This window comes from Solenopsis invicta, chromosome 13, assembly GCF_016802725.1.
Source record: "Solenopsis invicta isolate M01_SB chromosome 13, UNIL_Sinv_3.0, whole genome shotgun sequence".
Taxonomy (NCBI): Eukaryota; Metazoa; Arthropoda; class Insecta; order Hymenoptera; family Formicidae; genus Solenopsis; species Solenopsis invicta.
Window position 1 is genome coordinate 9,144,399 of NC_052676.1, and position 11,243 is coordinate 9,155,641.

Here is an 11,243-nt window from a genome sequence, read left to right on the forward strand (position 1 = left end):
AGGATGGTACCGACGTATTATACTGTCATTTATACAGATAAAATAAATTAACGTAGAAAAAAGTTAATAAGTTAATGTTTAAACATAACTAGTTAAAGTTAAAAATTAATGCATTTAATATTAACTAAATTAAGTTAAAAGTTATTGACTTTTTAACTTTTTGTTTAACTTTTTAAATAGTTACTACCCAAGCCTCATCATTAGCATGAATAGCACATACTTCAATACATTGATCTTTTTTAACAGTACTAGTAAATGTTCAACATCAAAAACAAATGCTTTTTCTCTATTATGTTTATACATATTTTATTTCTAGCTTTTAATGCTGATTTGAAGTGCGTTCTAATTAAAGGCATACTTAAATAGCTACATAACCATATGCATAATTAATTGGTCCATTTTTTTATGCATTGCTTACTAATGGACCAATCAATTTTCTTATGCATATAGTTATGCAGCTTTGCAAGTTTGTCTGAATAGGCCTTAACCCTTGCAACTTTTGCATTATTTGCCTTTATTAATATTTGATAAATTTCACAATAATTGTAAAATATTTCTAAGATTGTTATGAGTGATAAATGAAAACGCACACTTGATAACGCAAGCGAAATTAACGGTATCCAATGATAATTTGTTGCATTTTCTTATTTTTAAATCACTTATAGAAAATATTTATAGAAATCACAAATAGAAAAAAATTTTCTTGAAATCGGCATTCAAAGTAATCGGACTGCATTCAAAATACTTTAAATTTGGACATTTAGCAACATTTAAACCCTAAAATTACAAATTTTTTTCCATGTTTCGTTAAATGTCCAATAATTCATGATGATATCCGAGATAGCATTCCAATTATTAAACATACACTATTTACTTATATACGTCCTTAACAATTATTTCTATTATAATGAATATTTTTATGGTCATTTTAATAATACCACTGATGAATCAATTAACAGAAAAGGCAATGAGGTCAGAATGGCGTTTTGACTCTATTGCCTTTTTTTCTGTTAATTGATTCGTAATCACAGGGTCAGAATCAATATTTATTTTATCTTGAATCACTGATGAAGACTCAATGCAGCACAAAACGCGTTTGAAGATTGACTTTTTTATACTAACATACATATCAAATTGTTACTCTTAAAGGTTTTAAATTGTTACTCAGACGTTGTTTCCTATTATAATAAATATGTATTCTTTTATTTTTAATTTGCTCGTTTAAAGGCCCATTTATTTACCTTTTTGTTGTTGTTTTACTTGTACAAACTTGACATTGTTACATTATTTCATTCAATCTTTTTGTAGAAAGATTTCGTTTCTCCACTATTGTGAAATCTAATAGCAATACAATTAATTCTGTCTCTTCTTTCTTTTCTAATGCGTCTTCATCATAATTACCTGGAAATGTAAGCAAGTTTTTGCTACGAAATATCATTGAATGATTATACTTTTCTATTGGTATTAAATAAACTTATAAAAGGTCTAAAAACAGCTAATTTTGATAAAAATAAATTGCAGGTAAACTTTTACGAATGTTTTCTGTTGCAGTCACATAAAATGACAAACAGTTCTCTTGAACAATTGTAAATATGCATTCATATCCTTGCATCACCAATTCACTAAAGTAATTATCATATTCTAATTCTAAAATAATGTCATAAAAATCTTTTTAATTTTCCTTTAGGGAAATCACTATATCTACAAAAATTTTTAATGCTCGTCATCCAATTGCTTCAAAAGAAGCATGTAAAAATTTTTAAATTTACACACGCACGTATGCATACATGCACACAAAGAAATATAAAAGATAAATTATGTTAAGATTAATAATATAATTTTAATGTTGATTTTCAAAGATACAAAATTAATTTCCTGAAAATTTCAGGTTGTTCCCAATAGTAAACATGCTGGGATTTATTGCGAAAGATATCACCCCGTCCTGGCTTCGACTAAAAAATGACATTTCTTTTCTTTGTGTTCACATACAGGTCTAGTTTTCAACTTATTGTTACTATAAGAAATAATCCGAAACTGTATATTTATCAAATTTACGTAAGTCCGAGTTCAAAGACACCATCTTCAACATTATTACTTTAATCTGTCAAGACCAAGAACGACCAAAAAAAGCTTCGTTAAAATTCACAAGTCTATTCCTTAAAATCCAATTGTAACTATCATACTTTTGAAACGCTACGACGTGCATCTCGTAGTAGCTGTGATGCTTCGCCAAGAGGATATTCGATCAACTCACACTCGAACTGGTCGCTGAAGGCGTTTCTAAAGATCGGCAGTATATCAGCAACTGTAACGTCCATGTCCAGCTCTTTAGAGATGCTAGTCACGCCCTTGCCTTCAATACCACAGGGCACAATATAATCAAACCACTTGAGATCGGTGTTACAGTTGAGTGCAAGACCGTGAGTTGTAATGTAGCGGCTACCATGGATACCTATGGCGCAGATCTTACGATCGTTAACCCAGACCCCGGTGTCTGGTGAAGTCTCAGCCTTGATACCAAGTTCAGCGCACACGCGTATTACCATACGTTCCACTTCGTGCACATACCACCTGACACTGGTATGAAACTCCTTCAGATCGAGTACCGGATAAGCCACCAACTGACCGGGTCCGTGGAAAGTGATCAGTCCGCCGCGATTTGTCCTCCAAAATTCTGCACCGAGACTCCTCAGTTTTCTCTCGTCCTCCTCCGTGTATCCCTTGTTCCGTATCCCTACTGTGTATACGGGTTCGTGCTCCAGAAGTACTAGTGTATTTGCAATTTTGTTCGAACGTTTATGATGATGTTGATCTGATAAAGCCTTTTGTAACTGTAGACCTACTCCATATGGCAAGCGCCCAGCTAGCAAGACTTTTACCACTCGTGAATGCATTCTAACGATATTTGGTGACGTGAATTGGATGTTCATTAAAGGCGAAAAACAATTTCGTTAAATCAAAAGATTCAGCAAGTTTTCGTCATTTTGATTTTCCTTTTCTATAGCGATGGCCTTCGCCTCGAGCGTTGTATAAAGCAAAAGGGATACCTGCGAATAAAAAAATAGTTAATTTTATGATGTCCCAATTCTTTGACAATTATTCTTTAGGTGTAATATAATACTTTTGATAAAAATGTATTCACAAAAATAAAAAATTTTAATTGTTCTATTTCATAGGTTTTGCAAGAGATTATAATTGAACTAATATTATTTTAATGTAAACAAAATCTTATTAAATATTATTTTTAACTATCAAAATTTGAATAATAAAAATTGTAAATTTGAATTAGCACTGAGTGAAAACTCATTCACAGTTCAGGGTTAATATTATTTTTGATGTTTCACGAATGTAAAATCAACGTTAATACATCTTCGATTGCACGTACGTAAGCATCCGTAGCTGCGTAGCTTTTCTGGGCGTCGCTTAAGGGTTGTATGTGCCACTTACTCATTCGCACTGAGGGATCTTTGCTGATTTTCTTCTTTAACTAAATACATAAGTTGGTATTCATAATCTATCATTTAAAATTCCCTTAAGATGCTAATTCAACTCTATGCCAATATTTATAGTCAATTTTTATATTTAAGATTGGTTTAGGCATTACATATATTAACTTGTTTGGCGTACATGAGCTGAAATATTTCAAGCGGTTTTTTATAAAATATGTTGTCATCTGGGTAATTTTTTTCAAAAGTTATATTAAAATATTAAATCCAAAAATGCTATAATTATCATTAATATTATTTACATATCTCATAACTAATTTTTCATCTCAATAATCAAACAACTAAAAATTTCACAAAATTTATTTCAAAAATTTTCAGAATTGGTTTTCTCGAGATCTAATCTTAAAAAATTAATTTATGTCAAGTTCAATTTTTTAGGCATGATATCTTTCTCAGCGTTTTCTAATTTTATTACATATTTTTTAACGCTCAACTGGAAAAAATCTTTCTAAAATTGGCCACTCTGGCCTACTCAGCTCAAGTCTTAATGTGGCCTTGATCTTAAATACTATTTTATGTTATCAACCAATCACAGAGTTATATTAAGACATTATTCAAGAATAAGGACTGATTATGAATATCGGCCATAAAGATTTTGCTCCAATTTTCATTTTATTCTGTCAAATGTCATAAAGCAACATGAAATATAAATATACCAAGTAAGCAGTCAATTTTTCCAAACTCCAACGGCAAGATCGCTTCAAGACTCGATTAGCGTAAGTTCCGCAGTCCAGACAATTATTCTCTACCACTTTCTGAGCAGGAAACTCTTTGAAGTCCCTCCCGAGCTTCCACACGTCGCTGCAAAATATCAGACAATTATTAATTACACACTTTTTGTATGGAGACTACTCGCAAAAGAGTGTAGATAAATAAAATTTGTAAAATAATGAAATGACTACTGCTGACTACAGAGTAACAGATAATGGAATATATTTAAATAAAACAAATAGTATCGCTCATTTTCTACAATTTGCTAAATAACATAAAAAAAACAAACAATAATAATCATTTATGTACTATGATTCACACAAATGCTTTAGAAAAAAGCTAATAATGGTCAAGACTAGATCTAGGCTAGGTGTCTAATAACACAAAATTAATTTCAATATCAAAGTTTTTCAGCTTGAATATTTTAAATTATTTAAGTTTTATATTATTTTTAAATGCAACTTTAGTGTAATCATTTGGACTACTGATTGTAAAAGAATAATAATTCACAAATTCTTCAATTAAAATCTCGTCAGAATTTGCTGTTTTTTTTTCAAACAATTAGAAATACTAACTTTTGAATTATGTCATTATTACTAACAAGCGATATACTTACAATACACCAGTAAGTTCCGATATTATACATACATAATTTGCTATATTGTTTTTGATAAACCAAGCCGAATGTGATAACGCGAGATCCTTTGTTCAATACCGATTAAATGTACGTGGAACTTAGCGAGCAGAACACGCTTGCGTTAATTATAAATCAAACTTTATAAACCAAAAATTTGAGAAGTTTCAAAAATCTTCGGATTAATAACGATGGGAAACTTAAATGGAAACTTCAGATAATACATATATTTTTTTCGATAGATGTTAAATATTTTATCTCTTCTAATATATAGAAAATTTATGTGCAAACAAGATCTTTTTAAAGAACTTATCTCTTAAATATCTTTTAAATAAATCTGTTCTCATAAAAAAAATAAATAAATAAAGTAAAATTATTTAATAATCACTAACTTTTTAATATTAACACCAACAAGCTTGACTTTCGGATGACACAAGAGTTCGACAAATGCCGCCGGGAGCTTCCTCAGCGAGTAAACGTATAAGAGATAACACACACTATCCTCCAGACAAATCTGCACCAGCGCCGTTCTGTCGCTACCAGTTTGAAAGCTGAAAGGCCACTCCAGATCGAAACCTATTGGTACGATCTCTTTCTCGTTGCGCTTCACTTCTTGTCTAGAAGATTAAAAATATACGTAAAAAATTGCAAATTTTTAAAAATTGTTTGTTAAAATTCTAATTCTAAGAAAACTTTTGACTTTTATGTTTTCAAGACTTAACATATTCGGGAGGAAACGATAAATTTAATTGCACATCGACTAACTTCTTTACACAGCGTTTACCGGATTTTATTTTTTTTATTCCGACATTCTATCACTATATATATTTTTATTACACTTCTATTATTTATATTTAATTATTATTTCAAAATGTCTATTTGCGCATTAGAAACTGTTATATTGTAAAGCAGCTCTTGATTTTAGCGCAACAGTGGCGATTCACGAATTAATGAATTTATAAAATATCTGTAAAAGATTGTCAGCTTTATTAGCCAATGTTTCATAATTTAAATAATATGTGAATTTCATACGAAAGTAAAGTATTAGACGGCTAATGAGGATCAAATAAAGTCAAAACATCTAAAACAATATTACAAATAAATATCTTAAAGCTATATCACATTTTTATTTGTTTATTTAGACTGTTTGATTACTTAATTTATAGATTTAAAAATTTTATTTTAAATCAAACATTAAAAACCATTATTTTTACATTTCTGTGTTATGTCTATTATTTTTATATTTAAATTTTATTATACTTCTTTATCTACATTTCTTTATCATAAACTCTTTTTCTGTCTTTTTATACGTCTGAAAACTTATTCTGCATCTTGTGCACTTACATGAGATCGTCACAAATCCGGGCACAATCGGAAAAGTTATCAGCGTATTGAATGCAACCTTTGAAAAGAATCTGAGGCAAAGTTTGTATGTCGGGCTCTCTTTCAGGTTTTGATTGTTCCAACTTTTCCTGCAAAAAAAGGAAAAATTAATAACAATACTTTTTATTGAAAATCAGAGCTAAGATGAGGATTGTGTAGAGAACATAAAATAATGACACATTAGCATTAAACAATTATACAATTTACAAAAATAAAATAAATACTCAGAGACACAAGGATGTATATTAGCCTGATTATTATAAATCCCATAAAAAAACTTGAAAATACTTATATCATATTCTTTTTATACAACTCCCACCTTTGACTCTCAATGATTCAAAATGGTTCATAAATTTTTATTTTTTTAAATAAATAAATCAGAATAGTGAAACGCTAAATATTAGACTGTTCTATACTTAATGTCATCTATCTGGAGAGTTTTGGATAGCCCCTGATGAGTTCTATTAAAAATCCTTATGATAAAAATCTGTAAAATTAAAAACGAAAATGTTACGGATTATTGCAAATGCCAACTTTGCAATTATTCTTTTGAGTATTCAACTTGCACGAGTATCACTTTTGTATATTCACGCCGATTTTTTTTTTTAATATTTTCTCGAGCAAATTTATTTCTGAAATATATCAAGGACTTTTGAACTATGTGCTGTGTGAAATCTATCTAAAATTCTAATATAAACTTTTTTCGAAAATGGGATGCGTGATATCAGCATACAATGTTTCAATTTGCATTTTCATGTGTTTAGTAGACAGAACAATTTCTTAAAACTATCAAGAACTCTAGAACTATCGGAAGTCTACAAAACTCCAAAAGAAAATTTTTAGAATTAACTTTATAAAGACGTCGACAATGTAGTATTATTATAGAATCTAATTTGGATTCATCGATTACTAATGCTACACTGTAGTGCGCATCTTGTTGCTCAACTTGGCGCTATAATTAACGATTTTAAATTGTTTTATTTACATTTGCGTTTGCTGAATGCACATTGTTGTTTACATCTTCCTTTTGATACTGGGAGAATATTTGGGAGAAGATAGGAGAAAACAGATTTATTCGTTTGGTATGTTTAATTATAAATAGTATCTAATTATTTTATTATTGTTCAACTCAAATCAAACAAAAATTTGTGTCGTGTGTGATCTGTTTATCGGTACAAAGCAAAGCGGACGTAAATCGGCTTGCGTTTGTCGCGAATCGTCAATCCGCCAATATTCTTTGATTTCGGTGTTTACAAAGTTGAGTCCTGGCATTCGCATTTGTCGCGAGTCGCTTATCCGCCGATTCGTCCTGATTCGCAGACGTTGAAGGACGATAAATATTTTTACCAATAAGAGACCAGAGGAGAGTTGAAAAATTTGGATATAAGGCGAGCGAGGTAGTTTAGTTTTTCTCTCGAGTTTTTGCGAGTACAATGCAAATCCAAAACATTGTCGCAAATTGCGAAGCGAAGCTAAGACGTCGCAAAGTGAAAATTAATAATATCAAATAAAAAAAAAAAAAATTATCACTTGAAAATTTCACTAAAATTATCAAACTTAAAGAAAACAGTTTTTCTGTTTCAGTTTTTCTGCGGCATTATAGATTACAAAGGAAACCAAAGCAAATCTTTTAAAATGGGACATTACAGAGCTATAATGTATAAGGATTTTCATGGTATGAATATAACAGCCAAAAAGAGATCAAAAAAAGTTATGTATCATCTCGAAAAAGTTGTTACACCACACACCATAATGTACGTACAAAATAAATAAAATGATTTTACAAATTATAAATTATTTTAAGTAATAAAAAAACCTACAAGAATTGTCTTGTCTGATGATCTAAAAAAGAAGTTTAAATTTGTCACAGTGTTATTGGAATGCATTCTTAATAACCATTAATATTTTTAAAAAAATATTTAATCTATAACTGCAGTAAAAATGAGTATACTAAAAAGTAAAGAATTAGACAAATTATTAGATAAATTTAATATATAGAAAAACTTGCGCTGTACACAGAATAGTTTAAAAAGTTTCAAGTTTTATTATTACATTTAACATTGCTTATCAAATAATATAATTTAAAAATTGAATGATTTACTGTAGCATTCCAAAAAAAGTAATGAAAAAATATCAAAACTTTGTTTTTCGTGTAACTGTAACAATAACAAGTTACTTTTTAAAATCAGTAAAGAATAACAATAACGAATTACATTTTATAAAGAATTTAAAATAAGGAGTAATGGTATTACTTTCTTAAAATAATATCCCTAAGCCTGATAATATTTTAAATAATAGGTGTAAACACAAGCTAAGAAAAGTCAGCATGGTATTTATTACACAAGTATTAATTAAAATATAAAGCATTAATAGTATTAATAGAAATATACAAAATTATAAAAATATAATTTATCTTGGAAAAATATATTTAGCTACCATAGCTCAAAATGGCTATTCTTAGCAACATGGTATATATAATAAATTGATATTTTCATTAAAAATAAACCAGAAAAGGTAACAATCTATCGATAATTATGCTGTCATTGTTCAAATACGCTAAAGACAACCATAGATATAATTGGGTAGAGTCCATAGATAATGCTCGAAAGAATAACAGCCATGCCTCAAATATATATAAAACATGATCTAATATCTTTTTATAAAATGATAAAAATTCCAGCAAAATTAAATAATTTAGTTTATAAATGTGGAAATCTAATGCTAAAACTTGGACAACACTTAAGCCCGTATCAGACTACGCATTGAAAATTGAAGATTGAAGATTACAGATTGAGCTTTGGCCAATCAAAATAAAAGGAGTTAAAATTTCCTTGTTTTGATTGTTTAAATTTCAATCTTTAATCTTCAATCTCAATCTTCAATGCATAGTCTGATACGGGCTTTAGATAAATCACACTTCCGAGTCAGAAGTTAAGTCATATCTTAAATTTCATTAATAAAAAATTCTTAGAAATTTAAACTTTCTTGTTATATAAGATATTACCTAGACATTTTCTCTATAAAGTCTAAAGTATTTACTATCTGGCTTTTCAAAGTTGGTCTCTTAATGCTTATCTAATCCTTCAAAAAAAAAAGATTATTGATCCCTACTGTAGACATAAATCTCCAGCACAAGCTAGATTATTCCCAATGAATGCATTCGACTTATATGTATGAGGCCCGTGTTCATCACCGATTATCATTGACGTTCATACAATTGTTTCACGAACCTTTAGATGCTGCGGCAAGTTCCGCGGTGAACGACGCAGTCCCACTGCTTCCTCAGATACCTGCAACACCCGGAGATCACGCTCAGGACTACGACACTCGGTGAAGAAAAAAGGAATACAGACCAGGCCGGCTCGCACAGGCTCGCACGTATGTAACTAACCTTCTTTATGCCGAGACTAGCGGCACGTGTCGTCATCGTGATGGTGGAACAAACAGCGGAAAGTGGTGACAACTTGGCGAGACGGATCTATACGAGATACTTGATCCTGGTGTTCTGGATCGATCGTAGATGCGTGCTTCGTCCTGTCGCCAGGATCTCGACAGTGCCATGATAGCTTCTTCGTGAGTCCGCTCGCCGGTTTCCCGCCAATTTTGTCACCTAGCGAACAGCTGATCAGGAATGTGTTCGAAAATATCACTCGAGTGCCTCCATGAGTGCGTTCCGAGTATGGAGCTTATGCCTGGTTCCACAACTTTCAATTTAACTGCGTTTTTCACTGAGAACGAGATTGGCAAAAATTTTTTTTATTTTGAATAAAAACTATTGTTTTTTGTATTTAAAGCAATTTTTTTCTATTTTATTTATGTTTTTTAAGTAACCAAAACAGAACACGTTTTAAAAAAAAGAGAAAAGTAGCAATAGCTGTCTTATCCTACTCGATTCAGCGCGCCGCTCGCCGCGGCTGCTTTTAGTGTTTCTGGCTAAAAATAGTAAAAGACTTTTCTTTTCAGTTTGATTTACTCTATCAAACCCACAAAAGCATAAGTAAATATTTTCTGACACCCTGTATATAGAGTGGGACAATAGTCTCGTAATTAACTTTTAAACGAAACTAGATAGAAAGTTTAAATTTGGAGAAGTTATATCTTATCAGTTTGACCTTGGATGGCGTCGCCAAGGTCACATCAAAATCACATTAACTTTTTTAAATGGAACACCTTATTTTTGATTCTAGAATCTAATAATTGATGTCAAGAGCTTTCCAAAATACTATAAATAAGTTTACTTTTGTTAAATAATTTCCGAGTTGTGAGGCTTTAAAGCTACAGTGTATTGTAACTTTCAAGTGTCATAACTCGAAAACTACTTAATGAAAAATAACTTCTTTATAGTGTTTTGAAAAGTTCTCGAAATCAACTACAAGAAAATGCAATAAAAGATATAGAGTATCAGTCTCTAATTAAGAGATATCGATATTTCCCTAACATTCTATATTTTTTATTGCATTTTCTTGTAGTCGATTTCAAAAACTTTTCAAAACACTATAAAAAAATTATTTTTCATTAAGTACTTACCCATACAGCATATACTAATATTGCATCAACATCTCAGCAATATTTAATCGCAAGATTGTGAATATTGCAACAACATTGTAAAATATTGATACAATATTAATGAGACATTGCAGCAATGTCTAAGTTCCTTGAATCAATGTTTTATAGATATTGATTTCAACATTGATTCAATATTGAATCAATTATTTATTTAACATATAAAAAAATTTCTTTGAAATGTAAATATTAATATGCAATGGTTACACCACATAATCCCAATGCAAAACAATATTTTCGTAGCATTCTCAAAAACATTTTAGTAAAAAAAATCTTGGGAATTTTCTCTCGGAAATTCCCAAGTGGCCACCCATCCAAGTCGTGACCGCGGTGGACGATCTTGACTTCTGCGACTGTTGCGAACTAAATCCCTCGTGATGACCTGTAAACACTTTATACCAATACGTGTGTATAACTGATAAATTAGATGAATATATGTCGAGAAG

The 11,243-nt window shown here is 30.3% G+C and overlaps 2 protein-coding genes across 4 annotated transcripts; both read right to left on the reverse strand.

Annotated features, from left to right (window-relative positions):
• Positions 1-503: 503 nt before the first annotated feature.
• LOC105194112 (putative lipoyltransferase 2, mitochondrial) lies at positions 504-2,973 on the reverse strand. Its single transcript, XM_011158842.3, has one exon. It carries the CDS (start codon positions 2,928-2,930, stop codon positions 2,178-2,180), a length of 753 nt encoding a protein of 250 aa, XP_011157144.2. The 5' UTR covers positions 2,931-2,973; the 3' UTR covers positions 504-2,177.
• LOC105194110 (Werner Syndrome-like exonuclease) lies at positions 2,882-10,373 on the reverse strand. 3 transcript variants are annotated; one of them, XM_039456636.1, is made up of 8 exons: positions 9,626-10,011; positions 9,465-9,552; positions 6,655-6,721; positions 6,196-6,323; positions 5,244-5,468; positions 4,163-4,307; positions 3,386-3,487; positions 2,882-3,047 (listed from the first exon to the last, which is right to left on the reverse strand). In XM_039456636.1, exons 3-8 carry the CDS (start codon positions 6,658-6,660, stop codon positions 2,952-2,954), a joined length of 702 nt encoding a protein of 233 aa, XP_039312570.1. In that variant the 5' UTR covers positions 6,661-6,721; positions 9,465-9,552; positions 9,626-10,011; the 3' UTR covers positions 2,882-2,951. The 3 variants fall into 3 exon arrangements, with proteins under 3 accessions (XP_039312570.1, XP_011157143.1, XP_039312571.1); XM_011158841.3 differs by lacking the exon at positions 6,655-6,721 and having other exon boundaries at positions 9,465-9,524; positions 9,626-10,373; XM_039456637.1 differs by lacking the exon at positions 9,626-10,011 and having other exon boundaries at positions 9,465-9,564.
• Between the last annotated feature and the right edge of the window lie 870 nt (positions 10,374-11,243).

Excerpts from the sequence above, each read along its gene's own strand:
- LOC105194112 (XM_011158842.3), bottom strand. The coding sequence starts at position 2,930 with ATGAACATCCAATTCACGTCACCAAATATCGTTAGAATGCATTCACGA.
- LOC105194110 (XM_011158841.3), bottom strand. The coding sequence starts at position 9,661 with ATGACGACACGTGCCGCTAGTCTCGGCATAAAGAAG. Across the intron at positions 9,525-9,625 it reads CTAGTCTCGGCATAAAGAAG|GTATCTGAGGAAGCAGTGGG; the intron begins GTTAGTTACATA and ends CGGGTGTTGCAG. Across the intron at positions 5,469-6,195 it reads CGGATTTGTGACGATCTCAT|ACAAGAAGTGAAGCGCAACG; the intron begins GTAAGTGCACAA and ends TTAATCTTCTAG.